Genomic DNA, 22,630 nt, shown 5'->3' with positions numbered 1-22,630 from the left:
TTCATGCATTAACTTTTGGATGGGCTAACCCAGGAACTATTAAGATTAAACGCGAATCCTTCATATCACTGAGTCTAAAGTTGTTCAAATATACAGTAAAAAGTATGAGTATTTTTTTTTTACATATGCCTCTTAGTTTTGTGAATTTCGAAAGGATGTGGTTATGGCCTTTGACATCAGAGGAGAAGCTCAGCAATGTTGACTGAACATTGATAGAAAGATAACGTTGGAGGCAAGTTGCATTTGAGCAACTCTCTCAAGATCAACTGCCTCTTCACTTTATTCCTTGCCCTGAAGCTCTTCCCTCTGGTTGTGCTGAGGGGTGATGCTGAAGACACATCACTTTTCAAGAATTGGATCATGAACAACTCTATCCTCCTAGAAGAGCAGCTCATCAAGAAATCCCAACAAAAAAGAAGAACTTCTCCCTCCAACTTTAAAGTCCGCTTCTTTGTTTTAACTAAAACCAGCCTGGCGTACTTTGAGGACCGTCATGGGGTACGTGAGAACTTTGTTTTTTGTCTTTTTAAAAACAGTATTTTCTCGTTAGAATGGGCTGAATCATGAAGAGATACATGGACTAAAATAAGGACACAGGGGACATAGACATGCTTGTTAAACAACCTAGAAAATACAGTAAGAGTAATTAGAAGAGAATGTGGAGAATAATCAAGAGATGGGATGATTGTAGTAGGTGATTTTAATCCTAAAAACTATACAAGAGTAAATTTAATATTTACTACCTTTTTTCCCCTTCAAGTTTGAATTTAATGTTTAAATTATAATATTTCATGTGGCAAATGTTGTGACTGGACAGAATTTAAACTTCATTTGAAATATATTACATTTTATGGGACATAGATTAATAAAATATTAGCATGCATGGGAACCTGAGTGATGACCTTGCTCAGTTTCCTTAATATATACTGGATGAAACTGGTACTTGGAATGGTTAAGTGTTGGGTTTGGTGTCGATATTTTTATGAATTAAATTCTCTTTGTCTCAATAGTCATCACTCACCTGATATCTTGGAATAATATTCCCTGGGCATTGTAATTGTCTAAAATTTGCAAGGCACAGTGGTAAACCTTATTATCCCTTAAAAACTTTTCAGGAGACTGGGATTATCATGCACGAAGTGTTAAGCAGTACAGACTGGAGGTTCTTCCCCAGAAGATTAAAGCTGCTTATATATCTAAAGACAGTCTTATATTCCATAATGTCAATAAAAATAAGAACAACATGCGTGTTCAAAACTATGCACTTTGCCTTCTTTAGCAAATTGCAGTATGTTATAAGCTCGGTACTAGATTTACAACACCCTGTGATAAAGAGTCCTTCTACCTAGTCAGGGACAAATTCTGCAGTTCTGAAAAATTAAGTATGACTTTTTCTAACTTTAAATATCCATGCCTATTGTCATTATAATGCTGACTGGGCCTTTTATTTTTGACATGGCTCTAGCTCTGGTGTCTGTTTCCCCTGGTGAGATGCGCCGATGTTTTCAGCAAGGCCAGGAAGCTCCTTGTCCTGCTGGAGCAGTGGGCCAGAAAGAAGCACAGAGCCGGCAGGTGGTGGCTCACTGGCAGGCGTGATTTCACATGCTCCTCTGTGCTTGCCTATTTCTTTGCTAAGTGGTCCCCAATGCCTGATATTTTTTTAACAGAAGACAATGGAAGCCATTGCGGTGGTAGAGACAGTCGAGTATTGGGGAACTCTACTTCACAGTATTTGCCACTTTCTCTAGTGTCAATACTCCCATCGTGGCCAATTTCAGACTACTCTTGTGATATCTACTGGCTCACAAAATTCCTGAAAATTTAACAGTCAACTCTCATGGGCCAGGACAAGCCGTATCCTGCACACCACTAGAAGCTAAATAATCTCTGGAGAGGTAGTCATCAACTGAGCAAATGCTTAGTTGCACATGACTAGCATCAGATCCTTTTCAGTAAAAGAGAGGGCCTCAGGTACTTTGAGCAAGCACAGGCTGGAGGAGCAGCATAGATGTAGACAAGCTTCCCAGCTTGGGGAGGCCACTGTAACCAACTAGAACTGGATCCATATGCTGCTTCTATCACTTTCTTAATGTGGGCAAAATATTTAACCTCTTTAAGCCTCTGTTTCTTATTTGTAAAGTAAGAGCCCCGATACTACCTACCTCAAGTGATGTTGAGTATTTCATGAGAAAAGTATGTTATAAGCTTGGCCCTATAGTAGTACAATCTCGATCTTCTGAAAGGTGCTCGGGAGAATTGGAAAGGTTTTCTTATTTTCATGACTCTGCACCTTAGAAATCAAGTATACTGTGCTCACTAGGGTATGGAAGCCATTACCATTTACGTGGGATGGGATGAATCATCAAGATCACCAGTCTAGTCACCGTCTGGATAAGGGTCACTATGCCTCATGGACTCTTCTCTTTAGCCTACAGTCTGATCTAGCAGCAGAACCAGCTCTTGTAACATGCATCCATTCTAAATTTAAAATGACAGGTAGGGAGATGGTCCCTTTTTCTCACTTTTATGGTTTTGACCACTACGCAGTGATCAAAACCACAGCTTATGGTGTGACAGATTGGTATCAAAGACCAGCTCACCACTTAAGAGCTGTGTGTCTTTATGCAAGTTGCTTAATGCTATATGACCCTCTAGAGAGCTATTTACATCTTTTAAAACAACTAAACAGTTCTTCTTGATCTTTTTTTTTTTTAATGAAATGGAAATTTTCATACCATTTAATAATAACAACGTTATTTTAATACTGAGCACTTACGTTTCAGTCACTGTGCTAAATGTGGATTGTTTCATCCAGTCCTTACAATCACCCTGTAAATTAGGAACTATTATTATCCCAATTTACAGATCAGGAAACTGAGGCAAAGAGAGTTTAAATAACTTGTCTGAGGTATGCCTCCAGAGCCTACAAAGCCTCCTTGATTAATGAAGCTCATTACTATTAGCAGTTGTTACTCCTAGGTAATTGAGGACTCCACTTGGTTATGACAAGGTGTGCAATGCCTTCTTGCTCTGAAATTCTCAAAGTGTGGGTAGTCTTGGAAATCAGCAACCCATGCCATATGTTTCTTTTGCAATAAAGTATGTTATCACCACTATCATTTCCATAGACTCCAGAATACATCCTTGTCTTCATTCACTTTAGGGAGCCCTACTATGTGCCCACAAAGACATGAGAGCCTTGGTAAGCTTTGTCTCCTAAGTTCCTCAAGAATCTGTCCACTTCCCTCCATTTCAGTCACCTTCCTGTGAAAGCCACCAGCATCTTTTACCAGGAACCGCTGCCACCTTCTAACTGTCTCCTTGTACCCACTCTACCTGACTCCCCCACTCTGTTCTCCACACAGTGGCCAGTGTGAGCATTTAACGTGGTGACAGTTACTAAGTCCTGATGCCTCATCAGAAACTGCCTTGTCCCTTCGGCGATCCTCTCCTTTGCCCTGAAAGTGGACACCAGAATCTATGGTTTTCTCTCTGTGTCAGTTCATGTCCCACTTCCATCTTTCTGGGCTTCAACCACACAAGATTTTCTTCAGCTTTAAGGCCTCCACTTTAAATGTCACTTGCTTGCGGACACCTTCCTTGATTTCCCTACACTAGGTCATCTCCTTTTGTTAGGCTCTGCCATAGCAACACACACACTTTGTCCAGAGCACATGTCAGAGTTGTAGTTACCCATTCATTAATATGATTATTGTACTAGTGTCATTCCCTCACCCAACCTTCTGTTACATAATAAGTTTTATAAGGGCTGGCACACAATTTGCTAAAGATGGCACCACTGATGTCTAGGACAGTGCCTGACACATATTATTTATTCACTCATTATTTATGGAAGAAAGAAAAGGAGGGAGGGGAGAAGGAAGAAAGGCATAAGGTATAGATACAGTTGGAGAGGTCAGAGTTACACAAATGAAGCCTAACAGAACCAGGCTCAATGACAAAAGAGTAGAGAACAAAGCAAGTTATATAGGACTTGAAACAGGAAATTCCTGAGTGTAAGAGTAAGTAGATAAGACTCCCCAGAGATAGCCATTTATGACCTAGTCTTGAACTGAGGAAGAGGAGGATCAGGAGGTTGGAATTTTAAGAGTTGGGTCAGAGAGATATATGTAGGAACCAGGAAGTGGGCGAACCACCCCCACCCTGAATCTTTTTAAGAGAACCAAGCAACTCTGTTCTCTTTTCTTCCTCCACCTTGTCATCCCCTTCCTTGCTTGCTTTTTACAGCTAAACCCTTTGTAGATAATATTCTTAAAGCTACCTGAGCATTTTTGCTTGAGACTTTCACCAGTCATGGTCTTTCTCTCCCTTCATTCCTACATGATAGAGTCGCCTTCTAGCTGGGCTCTTGCTGATACTTGATGTTCCATACAATCTATTAAGCCATACAAAACCTGGAATGAACTTTTAAAATGATAAAGCAGATACTTTTCCTTCCATGGCTGTTTCGAATATTTGAATAAATTTATCACCTACAAGACTCTTCACCTTGTGGTTCTTAACTGCCTTTGCGATTTCATTCACACCACACTTTCTGCATCCATCATGCTCCTATCCCATCTGCCTTTTTTTCTGAACCTTGATCACCCCAAGCTAACTCCCCCTCTAGGGCCTTTATACAGGGTCAGGATTGGGGTGAGCAAGGTAGACGCACACTTAAGGGGGGCACTCACTCTCAGGCTCCTGCAATGGCAGGGTCTTTGCTTTAGCCGTTCTCACAGTCAGGAACACTCCAGGTTTTTGCAGGACTGGTTCTTTATTGTTTCCCATCTCTTTAAATATTTCCCAGGATTCTCTTCATTTTTTTCTTCTAAAGCAATAGGTCCTTCAATCTATCAGTATCTGCATTTATTTATGGGGTCTGTTGATGTGCTTTCTTGTTATTTTCTGTTTACACATCAAGTAGAAGGTGTTCCACAGACCAGGGATCTTGATTACCTTGCTCATTAGTGTAGCATCAACACAAGCCTCAGGGATGATCGGTAAATACTCAGTAAGGGAATGAAGGTCACATAACTCAAAGTGAATTCAAAAGAGCATGAGGGAGCTAAAACTGTGGGCTTTGTCTAACCAGGAAAAAAAAAAAAAAAAGGATCCAAAGCAGAGTGCTTTGCAATTTAAGCCCCTCAAGGACACGCATGTGCAGTTTCGATGTCTGCATTAATGGACTTCCTTCGTGAAGTTTGCCTATGTGATGTGATGTTGATGTTTTATGGAGATAGTCACTGGCTGGAGCATTTTTGTTTTGGAAGCAAATACTCCCTCATTAAAATTAGATTGGATTGCTACTGCTCAGGGACTGGTGTATGCATTAATGAGTTTCTGCAGGGAAAGTAGGCCACAGAGCAATACTGTACATGTGAGGGCTTAGTTTCTGACTCAGTCTGGAAGAAAGGTTTAGGTAGAAAGCACAAGAGTCTCTTGAAGTGTGAGGTCCATGGACTGACTATAAGACATCTTCATATCTAACTTGGTAATGGACCCCACAGAAAACCATTCTAAAGTTTTTCTTAAATTTCCATTGGCCAAATAGAAAATTCTCATTCTCCCATTCCCTTAACCAACCAGTAATACACTCTTCCACTCATCCATGAGTTAGTAGGCCTGCTGCAGAAGGGAGGTCTTCCAGGACCTGATTTTCATCCAAATATCAGTCTGGGTTTGCCTTTGTGACACTGGGGACCTCCCTTGAAGCAATCCAGAGGAGGAAACAGAAGCTTTGAAATGATGTACCATGCGTATACAATTTCCTCTCTAGGTCAAATGTCTGCTTGGCTCCTTGAAATTCAGGAAAAGTTATCAGTATGTTAATAGAATAAGAACCTGATCCCAAGTCTTATGTTGCCATATAATTCCCATTAACCTACAATTATTTATAAGAAGACTTCTCACTATATTTTAATATTTATAAATTTATAAATATAAATTTATATCTACTTGTTAAAAATTTTCAAATAGTATAATACATTTTTCCCCCAAAAAAATTACATATATGGTGCCAAAGCTTTTTAATTTTTATTTATTTATTTATTTGTTTGTTTATTTTTACTTAATACTGTATCAAGGAAATGTTTCTGTTTTGGTATGTTTATATTTATCATTTGTTCAGCACACATTTCTTGAGCACCTACTAAGTCCCGGGCTCTGTGTTAGATGCTAGGGTTACAGTGGTTAATAACCATAAGCTCTCACGCTAGTGGAGGAGACAGACAGCATGCAAGTGTAAATACACAGAGCAAATATAGATGGTGGTATGTTCTGTGAAAAACTAAGCAGTGCTGGGGCTGATTGGGAAGAAGGTGGTCAGAGAAGGAATTTATATCTGACATCTGTGGAGATGACAGATGATACCAGGGGCAGGAGTAGGAGGTAGGAAGCCAGTTGAGGCATGAGGTGGCCTAGACGGATGACCTCTTCTGATCTGTTATGTAGTATGCTATGGGTAATTCTAAGTTACCCATCAGTTATTTTATGTTTTAACTTTCTTATACTATCCCTCTTCCTGGGGGTACTTGGTCCAGAATCATTCTACGCCACATGTTGGTGGAGAAGCGCTGGTCTCTAACCTGCCTCAAGACCAACACTGAGCTCAGGAGTCTATAGCATCAAGGAGTGAAAACAAGTTAGAATCAGGTTAAATCACCTTGATGAATCTCAATAGACAGAGCAGCAAGCCTTCATATATTGTTTTTAAAAAAAATGAACAAAACAATGACATACAAAATGTTCTCCATAACTCTTTTGTCTGAAGACATCAATTTTAATAATTGAGTTGGTTCATTTCAATTATATAATTATCTATTTCATGTGTCTGAACAAATTGATAAATTTATCATCTATTGTATGACATTTATTTCAGGTTGTTCCAGGTATAGTAAAAACACTGAAAAATAATAGCATACCTAAAACAAGACTGTCTCCTTTTTAAAATCAGCCCCTGAAGGTAGAGTCCCACACATGAGATAACAGTGTCATAGGATAAGAACATCTATGGCCTCTAGGGTTTATTGCTTCATCCTGTTCCAAAGAGACTGAAGCAATGTGCGGGGCCACCAAATTTACCAGAACTAATAAAAACAAAAGAATCCACGTGGCTGGTGTGGCTCAGTGGTTGAGTGTCGGCTCATGCACCAAGAGATCGCCGGTTCGATTCCCCATCCGGCACATGTCCAGGTTGTGGGCCAGGTCCCCAGTGGGGGCATGCAGGAGGCAGCCAACTGATGTCCTCTTTCATTGATGTTTCTGTCTCTCCTTCTCCCTTCCTCTCTCTCTAAAATCGATAAAGAAAAAATAATTTAAAAACAAAAGAATCCATTGTTGTAGTTTTCAAGTACAGTTTATATAGGTTTTTAATGCTATAGTAAGAGAGAGGGGAAATATATAATATTTTATACATGGGTAAGACGATTTAAAGTCACTCATATACATGTAGATGAACCCATCACCTATATAGTAAGATTTAAGGGATACCAAAAAGCCTCCTACTCTGCAAAACATCAGTCTCCTTACTTTATCATCTTAGGGGATCTGAAAGGTTTACATGAATGAGCTCTTTGGGTTAATCAAGTGTCTTTATTAAGAGGAAAATGAAGTACAGGGAGTTATCCCACGAGCCATTTCTGACTGTTCTATGGCGGTCAGCTCTAATTTTAGATAGGGCCTAGTGAATCGAAGGCCTCGGACACACTGTGATTCTGTAATTCTAGAAAAGTGTGACGAGGTGAGGAAGCAACAACCTGGCAGTTTGGTAGGATGAAGACCTGGCACTAATTAACCTGGGTGACCTTAGACTCTACCTGGGATTTAGTTTTCTTGTCCACGATGTCAAGGGATTGGTCTAGATCAGTGGTTCTCAAACTCCCTACAGCATGAAACCCTCTCTCAGTGTAAAGGTTACTTGTCGCTCCCATCCCCTCCCCCTCCCCCCCGGAGACAAATAACGTGGAAGGGCTCTGCTCCCGGTGAGAACAGCCGGACCCTGCCCTCCTGGCCTGTCCCTTGACCTGCAGTCATCACCAAGGTCCTTCCAATTCTAGGTCCTCAGTCTCCTCGGAGTGTAAGTTGAACAGTAGAAACGAAAAGATAAGAACCAATTTAAAAAGCTGTTTCACCTTCAGGGGAAATATTGAACATAAAAACTTAGATATTAATGAAGTGATTTCTAAAGGACCTTTCAGTACAAAAAACGTGGAAACTGTGTGATCATATCTCTCTCCAGTTATATCATGAATTCACAGATAGACATGGAGATGAGCTAAACATACAGACCTTTGATTTATATTAAGAGTTGTGCCTTGGCCCTACAAATAATACTTTCGGCTGCACACTTGGTCTCTTACCTGCTGTTCTCTCACTCAACCAATTAACAAATATTAATTGGACCTCTGTGAAAGAAGTTAATTACTAAAATGCAATAAAGTTGTTATTAATTTATATTCTATGGCTACCAACTCATCAGTGCTTCAAAAGTGCATACAGAAATATCTTCTTTCAAACTCATTAAAAATCTCATATCACTATCCTGAAAAGGGGGGCTTTGAAAGACAACAGAGACGCTGGGATACTAAATGAGCAGGACACCTTGATGATCTGCTTTGTAATGGCAAATAGCACTTAGTTCTTGCTCTTAGTTTCTGCTGAAATCCTTTTCTCTCTGACCACTTTTGTAAGCACATTTAAACAAACATCTTTTAAAGACTAGGATCACTGATATCTTTATCAAATACAAATGAGGCTGGGAATTTATTCCTGAAGTATTGCTTCACTTCTCAGATCAATATACCCACATAAAAGCACACAGAGTTGCTTCATTTGAATCTATGAAGAAACTGGCTATCACTCAAGAAGGACGTGAGGGGGCCTGTCATGAACTTGAACCTTCCTGGATACAGAAGAGCAGATGACAGGTGCTGCCTGGCTGCTGCCTACTGCTAATGAGGTCCTGAGGTTATGAGGGCAGAGCTGCACCCCTTTGCACACCCAGCATTTGATGTATACCCCTGACCCTTCTCCCCTCATCATCTACCAAATTTGTATTACAGTAAGGTGTTTTGAAAACTCTGACTGCTTTAAAAGATTATTTTAATTTTTCTGCTTAGGAGACTTGCATGCTCACTGCCAAAACTTCAGATGTTATAGAAACATATCACTTACATTGTGAGAGTCCTCCATACTGCCACCCAGAAGGGACAACCTGTTTTGGCAGGGTTCCTTCTTATATTATTTCTTTGAGTTTTGCATAAAGTAACACATATTGGATGATCATTTTTTCCAAAAGTGAAATGATGTTGCATCTATTACTCTAAACCTGCTTTTTACATGTGACATGTATTTTTTCATCCTCCCACATTTACCAATGTTATGGCTACAGAGCAGATGCAGAATGGATGGGTCATAACTAATTTAACCATTTGTCTTTGGTGGATATTTAAGTTTCTCTCTCTCTCTCTCTCTTTTTTTTTTTTTTTAGTGTAATAAATGATGCCACTATGGACATCTTTTTTTCTACATTTTTATATATTTTAAACAAATGTCTCCATAGGATAAATCCTATAAGGGAAGTGTATTTATTTGAGAAATACATATTTGTGATAAAAGTGAAATAGTACAGAAAGATATGAGGTGAAAAGAAAAGTCTGTTTCTACTTTCTACTCCCAAACCTCAGGGCCACTAACATGAAGATGCGCTCCTAATGGTCTCTTGTGAGAAAATACATTCATCATTTTAACAGAGGATCACAAATTGCCCTCTGGGTACTGTGTGAGGGTACATTCCTTTTCTTGCTTTTTTATTTTCTTCTTCTCATTTTCTGTAAAAGCCTCGCTCTTTTCTTTTGGGTAGTCAGGGCTCTACTACCGACCAGGTGGCAGACTGAGGACGCTGGAGTGTTTTCCCCACGGCACAGCCACAGAGGGAAAAGCTGGGGTAAGGAAGGCAAGCCAGCTGACTCCGGTTCCTCTCTGACTAAAAGGGCTTGTGGAAGACAGGCAAGAAAGAAGGCTGGTGTGGGATGGATCATAGTGTCCTGGCTTTAGGTCAGCCCAGGAGCCTCGGAATCAGCTACCTTAGTCCCAGATCTTCAGAGTTTAGTGAAGGAAGGTTCCAGTGGAGACGGGTGGGGAGGGATGGAACCAGCAAAGCTGATTACAAATTGTACTTGTGCTTTAGAAGACACTACTTTTTCTATAGAAACAGTGATAATCACATCTTTACTGGGTATAGAGTAACGTGTTAGGTGCCCTTCTGTAGTGCGGGCTCATGATGACCCTGAGCTGCATCTGTCAGGATCCCCACTCCTGGAAACCGAAAGGACTAAGAAGAGCTAAGAGAACTAAACTCAGAGAACTGAGACTTGAGAACTCAGAACTGCTCCACATTACCTCTCGTAGGGATCCAAACCTTGGCGTTTTCTCTCCCTGAGCCTCTGCTTTGCTCCCCTGCAGGATAAGGCTTCCCTTTGCCTTTCATAGAAGGCGGAGTGAGGTTGGAGACTGGGAAGGGATGTGTGGATTGCTTCCAGCATGCTTTGCAGAAGGGATGAAACTGGAATCCAGGAGGACGTCTAAAACTAATTTTAGAACCGATACTCTGCATTCTGCTAGGAGCATGGCAGACGATGGCCTAATCAGTCACTAAGTGTCATCTCACAGGACATCAGTTTTCAATTCAGTTGTCACTGTGGGGTTTTATATTGGTACAATGGCCATGCTACACCCCAGAAGAAGCAATGAGCAAAACATTCAAAATGCCTGTTAAAATCATCATCAGAGTCGGCCATGTGGCTCAGTTGGTTGTCCCATACACCAAAAGGTTACAGGTTTGATTATTCCAGGTCAGAGCACATACCTAGTTTGCAGATTTGATCCCCCATCAGGGCACGTATGGGAGGCAACCGATCCATGTGTCTCTCTCACATCAGTGTTTCTCTCTCTCTCTCTCTCTCTCTCTTTCTCTCTCTCTCTCTCCTTTCAATAAAATCAATAAACATGTCCTTGGGTGAGGATTTTAAAAAATCATCAGAAAGATTTCTTAATCTTAAAGAAACTCGGATAAAGGCAGCATGTGGCTACATCTACAGTGTGATCCAGGAAAGTTTTAGATGCGTCACTCCCCTTTGAAAAACATTCTCTCAGCTGATGCCTGACATTCCATTATCGAAGTTTCCTCTTGGTGGAAGGCCTCTAATACCCAGCCTAATCCAAACTCCTCCAAAACAAGCTAAACATTCAGCTATGAGTAAGTGAAGCCTTTGGTGAATGACTGAGGAAGGCTTGGACAGGAGAGAGAAGGGGGAAGCAGAAAGCCAAAGTCCTCACATGGTGACAAGGTAGGGAAGACCCAGAAACAGGCCCCTTTCATTGTTTTGCTCTGTTTTTACAAATAATTAGCCAAGTGAACAAAGGACTTGAGAATGTCAACATCAGCAGTGCCGCTAGTTAAAAATTAATGCTCTCTTCCCAAATGGTGTCCCTGGGTACATATTTGCCCGGAAAAAAAAAAAATCCCCAAAGAAAACGTGGGCACATAAAGACAAGACAACAAGGTCTTGTTTTGTGGGCAACATTTGGAGAAGGAAAGTAACTCGAATGATTGGTTTATCATTTGAATGATTTTATTTTGCTAGTAGGGTTATGACATTCTTTTAAGTCCTCTAAATTAACCCATGATTCAAGAACTGTTATTATTCCCACTTAAAACAACAACAATAACACAAAGCAGCTGAGAAGTTAGGACACTTGTCTCGGGTTGCATGCTGGTCAGGCAGATGGGGGTGTCCCTGACCTGACAGTTCTGCGTCTGTCCCACTCGGCCCCTTCACAGCAGAAAGCTCAAATTCTGCTGTTTCTAAGAAGGGTAGAGATGTCCTTTTTCATGGGATATGAAACTTCTCACTAATGTATCTGCTGGACTAGCTGAGCAGCCAAAGAGCCCAGGTTATGGAGCAAAGAGGAGCTATTATGCTGAGGAACCAGGGGATAACACTCCCCCTTTCAAATCCACATAAGCGTTGCATGACCAAATGGACAGAAACAAGTCTCTATTGGGTCATGGCTTGGAGAAATTGGTCTCGCAATTGACTGTTCAGTATTGGGGTTGGGGAATGAAAGTCTCCCTTGGAAAGTCAGGGCAAGTGCAAAGCCATGAAGCCTAGTCAGTAAGGCTCTGGAGTCATAGAGTTGAGCTTGTGTCCTGTTCTTCCACTTATGAATAGACTCGGGTCCCTTGAATCTCAACTTCCTCACCTGTAAAATGAGGATCATAATTAAATAAGATGGCAGGTTGAATGCCTGAAGTACAGGAAGTGCTCAAAAACATTATCATCTTTTAGTTTGTTTTTTCCTGCATCTCTCTTTGAAAGTCACACTCCAAAATTCTATTTTACACAAAAATGAACATAAAGAGAAAAGAGATATAAAACCACTCACATAAGCTTGCCTTTGTACAAGTACATGGGCATTAACTTCCTGCTGAATTGTGTTGGACACATGTCAGATGTCCCGGGTGAAGCTTTGGAATGTGAGGACAGCTTTGAACATGGTCAAGAAGGGAGACAAGGCCAAGTGAAATTCTGTGACTTTCACCCTGAGGGATGTAGACAGAATAACAAGGAAGAATGAAGGCATGTTTTACTTGGTGTCACCCTTTTCCTGGTGGCTTTTGTGTGGTTTCCTTAGAAGGTTTACCCTGGCATTTTTCAGAAATAGCACAGTTGTTTGAGATGATTACAGGCAATCACCATTTCCCAGAGAAGGAACTATGTTTAGCTCACTGACTGGCTACTCCCGGGTGCCAGGCTGGAGAAAGGTACAGTTGGCCTGTATTCCATGTATCAGATCTCGTAAGATCCAAGAAGCATGGCTTGAGGGCCTTTGGAGAGACGAACCAAGAAAGATGCATTGAGAGGGGAGACCCTGAGCACTCATTTGGGAATCAGAGTGAGTTTTGACAGTGGAACATCAATCCACCCAACAGAAGAGCAAACCTGGGAGCAGGCTCCCCTGACAGATGATGAAGGCACAGATGTCTCTTAACATTCATGTTTGAAACCAACAAGCATTAAGAAATCAAAGGAAGTCATCTGAGTTTAGAGAAGAAGTCTTTCTTGGAAATCTTGATGCCATACTGTCCAATAAAGTAGCCACCAGCCCTGTGTGGCTACTGAGCACTTGAAATGTGGCGAGTCCAAGTTGAGATGTGTTGTAAAATACATGGTTTCAAAGACTTAGTATAAAAAAGTAATATATCTCATTAATTTTTTAAAATGGTAATTACATGTGGAAGTGATAATGTTTTAGATATATGGGTTAAACAAAATATATTCTTAAAATTTGGGGGGAAAGTATAAAAATACTTTATTACAAATAACTTATTATAAATATAACAGTACTCATCACAGATATTTTGAAAAACAGAGACAACCGTAAAGAGAAGAGAAAATTTTCTTTGTATTTCCATCAGGCTGAACTAATCTCTCTAAATATTCTGGTCTGTCTTTCCTTTTTTTCAGTGTGGCTACTAGAAAATTTTAAATGCATATTTGGCTCACATTATGTTCCTATCGAAGTGTTGCTTTAGAATTTCATATGGAATTTTTATTCCTATTTATGACTCCAGTTACTCTTACCTCCACTTTGTACCCTGGTTATGATGATTGTAGGCTACTGACAACTAACACTTACCCAGAACTTTTCTACCTCAGGGCTTTTGCTCTTGCTGTTCACTCTCCCTAGGATGCTCACACTCTTAGACCTTCTCATATCTGATTCTTTTTTCAACTCTCCGATCTTTTCTCAAATGGCTCCCTCTGGAGAGGCCTGCTCTGGCCACAAGTTGATCACATCAACCTGTTCTATTGTCTTTATAGTACTTGTTGATATTGACTGCCTTCCCAACTAACTGTGAGCTCCATGAGAAAGTCTACTATGCCCATCTCTCTATTTCCTGCCCTCAGAATGGTACTGAGCTCATAGCTGGCCAGCAATACTATTTCCTGAATGGCTAAATGCATTACCCTTATCGCTGATTGAAACTGGTCTCTATTCTCAGGGAACACAGGACTTAGGGGGTTCCAAGGACAAAAAATGTCCGCAGATGGAGTCATCGTATTACCATCATGAGTCTTTGTTGCATTTCACTGTGTGTAGTGCTAAGGAAATAACCCAACAGAGGTCGAAAAACAAGATAACCTCAAAGTTTAGACTCACTGTTTACCCATAGCGACGGATGGTTGTTGAAAAGGCTGCTCCTTTGTACTGTTCTGTTTTTGAAAAACAGATGAAACTTTCCAAAGACTGTGATTATGGGCAGGATCAGGGCATATATTTCTAGCTGTGGAAGAGCCTAAGTGAAAAGATAGTTTGAGTCCAAAGGGCACATGTTTCCAGAAGCTTTTAAGAGGAGACTGACCTCTCCATATATGACTAGATTACAGTGTGGTTGTAGACCATTGTGTGGAGCACATGCTCATTTTTGTTTGTATATAAATGTGTGTGGGAAAGACAAATACATTCCGAATGGTTCATCTTGACTGCTTCAGGGTTGTAGAGAAGGGTAGCATAATAAAACATGATAAATATTTTCTGCATAGACCTCCATATTGTCTTATTTCTTGTAATAACCACGGATAGAGTTTGTGCTTTCAAAAATAAATAAAGTAGATTTTAGAAAGAAAATTTTAAAAAGAAATATCAGAAAGCTTCCTTGTACTTGATAGAAGGTACTTCTCACATCTTGGCTTTTTTTTTTTTTTTTTTTTTTTTATCTCAGTATGTGCCTCAGGCCAGCAACCAGTCCGGTATCAAAAAATAGGAGGTAGAGACTGATCTCACTTTTGGAGAATTTGATGATGCCATGGCTCCCTGAGTGCTAACCATGTGCGCTCACATATCCCAACTCTTGCTATAGGACTTACTTATCCTCTTTAATTGAAAGGGTACCCTTTATTGAGGGCACCTATTATAAATGACAGAATTACATTATTTTTTAATCAACCCTCAATAGGTAAGCAATATTATCCTCACTTATCAGATGTGGAAATTGAAGTTCAGGGAGGTTAGATGAATTGCTCAAGGTCACAGAGCTAGTTAGAGGCAGAGACCAACTTCGAACCTAGCCCTTTCCAACTTTTTGTCCAACTCACCAGCATTTGCTGTCTCTTTCTAAGGGATAAGATGTAAGGAAATGTTTTGCAACTGGTTCCACAGATGAATTAAACTCTATTCTCAATGGAAGCCTAATTCTAGACACCTGTGAAAGGCTTCTGATCACTAAAAGCTTTTCCCTAACTGGCCTTCCATGGAGCCTGAGAGTCCACTAATAGAATCAGTCCTCTTGGGTAACGCTCCACTCTCCAAGGACAAGGACCCTTCCAAATGGGTAACATGTAACATCATTATAAATCTTGAAGACCGTCATGTAAGTTAGTTATCAAGAAAATATACCTAACAAGCTTCCAAATGAATGAGACACAGGGCTGGTACGATTTGATGGGGTGTGGTGAAGGGATAGTGATAGGGCAGTCAGGAATGTGCTACAGGGCTGTCATTGTGGAACTGTGGACACCTAACAGGCACAGAGAACCCAGATGTGGGGAAAAAAGGTGGCACTAGCGGCAGATATCACCATCCTGACCTGGCCTGAGCTCCATCACTAAGTTGACCGCTCACGAGTTAACTCGGGTTTGCACTTGCATTAGCTATTTCAATTTTTGAAACTCAGGATAATTTAGGATTATTGCATTTGTGACTCTGCCCTGAGGGTCAAAGTTTGAAAAACAGCATACCGTTCTATACTCTTAAAGTAGCTAGCGAGTGGGTATCTGCTGGTTCAAATGAGTGCAGCTCAGAGCCTAACACTTCTTCTGGTACTTCTAAAAGAGCTCCTGCCCTGGCCGGTTTGGCTCAGCGTCGGCCTGCGGTCCTGAGAGACCCGGGTTCGGTTTCCGCTAAGGGCGCGTACCTCGGTTGCAGTTTGTCCCCGGCCCTGGTCGGTCGTGCGGGTGGCAGCCACTTGATGTGTCCCTTTCACATCGATGTTTCTCTCTCTCTCTCTGTTCCTCTCTCTCCCTCCCGCTCTACCTGAACAAAAAATGGAATAATGTCCTCGGTTGAGGATTTAAAAAATAATAATAATAATAAAATAAAAGAGCTCCTTAGATTGATTCACCTTTTAGGCTTTCAGAGCAACTAAAAGACCACATTTTAGAAAAAATAGTCACTGGTACAAAAAAAAAATCTAACTAGAACGTGTAAAGTGTGTGTTTGAAAAGGTGATTGCTATACAGTATGCCACACCAAAAAAATCACTAAAACATATAATATGTATAAAATATAATATGTAGCAAATATGTACAAAGTTTCCTTTAAGTTCATTATTATAAATGACATATACTGAAGTTTATTTAGATTGTTTCACTTTCATACGCAATTACGAAAAACTTGCCGGTGACATGAGACAACTTCTGCATAAAATTGCCGGTCAGCAATGTGTAAGGCAATGGATAAGCACAAAGCAGACAAACCTGGCGCATGCGTGGCTGGTTTCCCATAGACTGCAATACCCGTCTCAGGTTCAAGTTCTGCAAATGCTACAGTTTTTTACAAGGTCACTGGGATATAAGACACCATGGCTCAATGAATGGAAATGAGTCACCCCATCAGGAAGACGATTCAAAGAACATATTCTCCGAGGCGTCTGCTCAGAGTGTCTTTCTCAGCCTCTGAGGGCCAAGAAGTAGCTTCAGGATATTTGTGGGGTTGGTTTACAAAACGAATGGATCTTATCTAGTTATGGATTTCTGGAAGCAACCTGAACAAAAATCTTGTCTTCTTTCTTTTTAAATGGGATGTGCTTTTTCTTCCCACAGAAAAAGCGCACATTGAAGGGCTCCATTGAACTCTCCAGAATCAAATGTGTCGAGATTGTGAAAAGTGATATTAGCATCCCTTGCCACTATAAATATCCTTTTCAGGTAAGTCCATCATGCCCGAGGGCACTTGTTCCTCGTAGCTCATATGATGGTTGAAATCCTCAGTCTTTGTAAGAGAAGGTGAGACAGGAATGACTCTCATCTAGCTTTAGAACTCAAACAAATACCGGAAGGAAGCTGCCGGGTTCCTCCAATCAATTACACCTTCATTCACTCATTCAACGATTAAGCACAAAACCTTGAAAAAGTTGTCATTCCTCACTCCCCTTTCCCTTATGTCTTCCCTACCTCAAGGAAAGTCCTAATTACTTTGCTTCTGGAGGGGGTTGGGGGGAGAAACTACTCCCAAGGGCCCCAAGCCTAATGTTGTTTAAGTGCAATTTACATATGACTTGGGGTGACTGATTGCAGTTCTCCGTTAGATTGCTTGGGGGTTCTGGGGTTAAACATCTTTTGTTTTTAGGCTGTGACATTGCCTAATCTTATTACCACTCTTGGCATCTGTGGCCCTAAGGGATCGGATAACTCCTTGCACATCCTAAAATACCATTCTTGTTTGACAATCTGAGTGGCATAAAAGAGGACTTTTGTTCTACTAGAAAGGTGACTTCCATGGGTTGGAATTTTTAGGGCTGAAAGTAAAAGGAATAACATGTATTTTCCTGTCATTAAAATTAAGATTCCAATCACAAATGAATGCATGAAAAAAACTGGTGAAATTCAAAGAAGTTCTGTAGTCTGGTTAACAGCAGTGGACCAGTGTCCGTTTCCTGGTTCTGAAAACGTGCTCTGGTTATGTAAAAGGTTAGCACTGGGGAAAGGTGGGTGCAAAGTACACAGGAAATCTGTACTATTTTTGGAAATTCTTGAGTGTCTTACATAATTTCAAGATGAGAAGTTCTTGAAATCCCAGTTAAACATTTGTCCTCAAATATCTTTTATATGCCAGAAAGATTTTCTTTTCTGAAAAATGAATATGAGAAATCAAGGTGCTGTCAAGGGAACTCTTTCTCCTACTGTTTTAATTTAGCAAAGGCTAATGGGTGACAAGTAGCCTAGGAGGTTCACGCTGTGTCTGCACAATACCCAAAAATCTGGATGAAAAGGACACTGGTCCTCTGATCATCCAGAGTTTGCCTTTTGACAACAAACACTGAGACCCCCCTCTTGGCCCAGTCAGCCAGACAGGCCTGCTGTCAGTCGTCCATCTCCGGTGCACTGCTCACCTTGAACTCTGTGTGTCTCCAGGTTGTGCATGACAACTACCTCCTGTATGTGTTTGCTCCAGACCGCGAGAGCCGGCAGCGCTGGGTGTTGGCCCTTAAAGAAGGTAACTAATCTCTTGTGTGACTGAGTCCCTGAGATCCCTTGCTCCTCTAGTAGGCTTGGGTTCCACAGTAGAATAAAGGGCAGCTGGTGGTCAAACATTTCTCCCTTTTAGTGTTGCTAGAAGGTCCCAACTTTTCACTCTGGGCCCAAGATGCAAAAACCAATACAGTGCAGGGTCAGCCAAGTCCAGCCCACCAGGTTTTTTTTACGATTCCAAGCTAAGAACGGTTTTTATATTTTTGAATGATTCCATTTTAAAGGGTTATGTAAGTACCTACATAATATATCGATTTTGCTTCCTGGCAAGCAACCAAAAATGTTTACTATCTGGCCCTTTAGGAAAAAGTTTGCTGATCTTAGTATGACGTGAAGAATAAGAGCATAGACCCTTCAGTTAGCAGACGTGGGTTCGAGTCTTGGCTCTGCCACTTTCTAGCCATATGTGCTTGGGCAACTTCCTCAACTGTTCTGTGCTTCAGTTTGCCCACCTATTTTTAAAAGGGGGTGTAGGAGGGAATGATCATAGTGCCTTCCTCCAGAACTGCTGTGAGTAAAGCCCTTGGAGCTAGCCTGGCCCATAGGCAGCACCCAATACATGTTAACTAGCTTTAAATGTTTTCAGATGATCCGTGAGGGTAGTTCTTAAAGCTCGCCTTTCTGAAAGCGTAGCTAGAACCAGCACAGCGTTAGGTCCGTGGGCTGTGGAGCCGGGTTGCCAAGGTAAAAATCCCAGCTCTGCAAATCATCGGTATGTGACGCTGAGCAAGTTCCTTGACCTTTCGGTGTCTCCATTTCCTCGGCTGTGAATTCTGACTGGCAACACTCGTAGGGTTATTGTGAGACTTAAATGGGTCAGGACATATCAGACACACGGGGCAATGCCCAAAGAAAGCACTCAATTCGTGTTACTATTATTATTATTATCATTACATTTATTTAGCCTGAATCCCTGGATTTGCGGGAGAACTGGGTTTACGTATTAATCTGTCTCTAAGTAGCTATGAGGACTCAGAGTAAACAAATTGTTTGAAATCTCAGGAGCCACAATGCCCCTATCTGAAAAATGGGAATAAGAGTGCGGGGCGTATTTTCTTCCAAGCTTACTGTGAGTCTCAAGTGGTATATGAACAGTCGAGTGCTGGGTAAACTGGAACGTGCTCTCAAGTACAACAGTCACAGGACACAGAACAAACACTAAAAGTAACCAAAAGGGTTCCACCTATGATCACTGGCCATTCTCCCTCACTGAGGGGGTTTTACTGATAGAATGCTAAAACTAGAAGGAACATTAAAGATAGTCTGTCTAGTTCTGGCTTTTATACCTTTTTTCAGCAATAGAGTCCCCACCACCACCACTACCACCACCCTAACTTTACTTTAAAGCCACAAATCTAGAAGGGATGAAAGCCAAGCTGCTGTGGTTGGAGGTGGGAGAGATGCAAAGGGGGAATCCTACCTACTCAGTCTTTCCATGACCCTAAGGCAATTTTGTGCCCCTCACCCCCATCCAGTCTAACAACCTCATTGCACAGTGGGGAGCCTGAGGCTCAGATGAGGGTTTTGCCCAACCTAAGGACACACAACTAACCCAAGGCAGAGCCAGACAAGGACGTAGGTCCACTGGTGCCTAAATCCAACATGCGCTCCTGCACATGTGTACATGCCTGGGGAAGGGCCATCTTTCTGACTATTCTGGGTCCTTTTCACTCAAGCTCACACAGCTGGGTCCAATGTCAAGGAGTTCTCAATTGGTGGCCCTCAATAGACTGATCTGGAAATAACTCTTCTGCTGGTGCCACCCCCTTTCAGAAACGAGGAACAATAACAGTTTGGTGCCCACGTATCATCCTAATTTCTGGATGGATGGGAGGTGGAGGTGCTGTGCTCAGCTGGAGAAGCTTGCAGTGGGCTGTGCCCAGTACGATCCAACCAAGAATGGTAAGACACAGAGAATTCCCTTTCTTCTTTGTAAAATGAGTGGCCTCTCTACTAGTGGGAAGCCAAAGCTCCTAGCTTCTCATCATCAGGAATGTCAGAGATGGAATGCGAAATTCTACATTTTCAGAATTTTCAGAAGGAAATCATCTGCCTCTACTAGCAGTCTGTTTTTATTTTATTTTCTTTTTCTTCATCTCTATACCTCCTTACTACTCAAAGTGTGGTCCTTGGACTAGCAACCTCAACATCACCTGAGAACTAGTTAGAAATGCAAATTCTCTGGCCCCATCCCAGGTCTTCTGGATCAGAATTTATATTCTAACAAGACCCCCAGGAGGTCTGAAGCACTGCTATGACCATCAAGCTAGGAAATTTGAATGGTGTGCTCTACTTAAATCTTAAGTTGTAGGGACAGACTTAAGAGGTATATAATATTTATTTTTCCAAGTCATCACATCACGCAAGTGTTTAGTTACACAAGTTCAATTCTATATACCTGGAGGGGAAATAAAGTAAAAACAACTGCTTATTTTGCTCTGTGGCTTCTCCTTACCTCCCCTTTTTAAACTTGTCCTTGACCTCCACAATCTCAGAGAAAAGGAAGCCACAGCCTACATGCAAAGTGAAAACAAAAGAAGTTGTTTCTCAGCCTTTGAGGTCAAGGGCCTAGGTCCTGGGGATTGGAGTGCAATTCGATTTTACCTTATGTGATGATTTTGGGACCTGAACCCCCAATGAAGTGCAGCTCCATTCTGATGCACTTTCATACGCGATGTGCTCCCGTTCCTCTCAAGCATCTGGGGTAGACAATGTGATGTTTAAGAAAGAGAAGACTTGAGCAGTTCAGTACGCTCAAGGTCACACAGCTAGGAAGTGCTCTGCAAAGCCATTGTTGAAGAGGGATGATGGATCAATTGTGTGGTTGGTTTTGCTCCCATTCCCCCCACCTCTCAACCTCTCTTACCCTAATTACTTTTTCTCATCTGTCAGTTTCTTTTTTTGCACTAAAACTTAACACCTCCGATTGACAACCCAAGGCGGATGTGCTAAATGTAACATGGCTGGGTTTTCCGTGGTTTCCTGAGTCAGAGTCCCTTTTAGTACCCCTTTAAAAACCACTGCTTCTTACCCTCCACCTTGGAAGAGAGAGTTCAAGGTCACCAGTCCCTTGGCACAGAAGAATACTATTTATCTAATTTTAGAAGTCAATGATCCTCTGCATCAGCCCTGTTGACCATACTCGCAAAGATGAGTATTTAATGAAAAGGAAATGGAAGGTTTTATATGGGTGGAATCCACCACAATGAGAGGGTGGCATGGGCTGGCCTCAATGTGTGAAAACCCTTTCCAGAGCCAGAAATCTGGTCTCCAAATTCCTGCCAGCACCTTGCTGTGGGTCCTCAGATGAGTCACTTGGCCATTAAGATCCCTAACATTCTTACTTCTGAAATGGTAAGGGAAGTTTTAAGGGGCCTAGGATGCAATATTAACTAAGCCCCCCTTCCAGTTTTGAAATGTTTTGAATCTGTGTTTCCATTTGCTGTTTCCACCATGCATGTCACACCTATTCCCCTTCGGCGTGCACAGTGTTTCCCTCCACTGCATAGTGGAAACGAGCCTGAGGGGTGAGGACCATCTGAACGACTCTCCAGGATGACAGCTGGGGAGGCTGGTCATGCTGAGCTTTCCTCCACATGAATCCAGGGTCTAACCACTGACAGTCACGTTGCAGTGGTCCTGCATCACCATCGACCATCACATCCCCCGCTGAGCATGCACTCACTCTGCTCTTTCTGGCTTGTTTTAAATAGCCTCATGCACCACAGCTTTGACAGAATGGAGGGCAGAGTATCTGAGAACACACCGAGCTGTGCACGCAGCACATGATCATTGGCTCTGGATGAAGGCTCACAGGATTCCAGTGTTGGACACACATACAAAGCAGGGTCCAAGACCACAGAAAAACATGTGGGGGTGACTCCCAGCCCCGTCACTGCCTTGCTATGTGACTTCACATATGTTACTCAACCTGAGTCTCCTAGCCAGTTTCCTCGTCTGCAAAATGAGGACGATGATAATAAGCAGCTACTTTGTGGGATTGTTGGGAGACTTGGGTTGTGCAAAGCTCTCGGCATAGCTGTGGGCACTTCCTGAGCTCTGAGTAAATGGCTGTTGTGTCTACTAGTTTTTCTTATCTTCAGGCAGAAGAATGAAGCCAAGATAGGCAGTATGCCTGTGTATGTCTGGGAAGCAGCAAATGTAACAGTAAAAATGGACCCTGCTATACCCAACCCACAGCAACATTTACTTCTGCAGCCAGAATTGCCCCTGACCTCACCACATACCGACCTCACGCAGAGGGGAGGAAGGAAGGGAAGAGCAAGGCCAGAGGAAGAAAGAGACCAGTCGTACAA

The 22,630-nt window shown here is 41.8% G+C and overlaps 1 protein-coding gene across 1 annotated transcript in view; it reads left to right on the top strand.

Moving 5' to 3' along the window:
- The first annotated feature begins 219 nt into the window (after positions 1 to 219).
- The window catches only part of ITK (IL2 inducible T cell kinase), a 55,615-nt gene continuing 33,204 nt past the window's right edge, over positions 220 to 22,630 (top strand). The window contains exons 1-4 of the mRNA XM_036239728.1: positions 220 to 498; positions 16,887 to 16,991; positions 18,198 to 18,279; positions 20,088 to 20,216. Of these exons, the coding sequence (XP_036095621.1) occupies positions 361 to 498; positions 16,887 to 16,991; positions 18,198 to 18,279; positions 20,088 to 20,216 (454 nt within the window). The 5' untranslated portion in view covers positions 220 to 360. The remainder of the gene's footprint in view (positions 499 to 16,886; positions 16,992 to 18,197; positions 18,280 to 20,087; positions 20,217 to 22,630) is intronic.

The sequence above is a fragment of the Molossus molossus genome, unplaced genomic scaffold, assembly GCF_014108415.1.
Source record: "Molossus molossus isolate mMolMol1 unplaced genomic scaffold, mMolMol1.p scaffold_m16_p_4, whole genome shotgun sequence".
NCBI classification, from domain to species: domain Eukaryota; kingdom Metazoa; phylum Chordata; class Mammalia; order Chiroptera; family Molossidae; genus Molossus; species Molossus molossus.
Note: the sequence above shows the minus strand (reverse complement) of the source record. Positions and strands in the feature narration are given on the sequence as shown.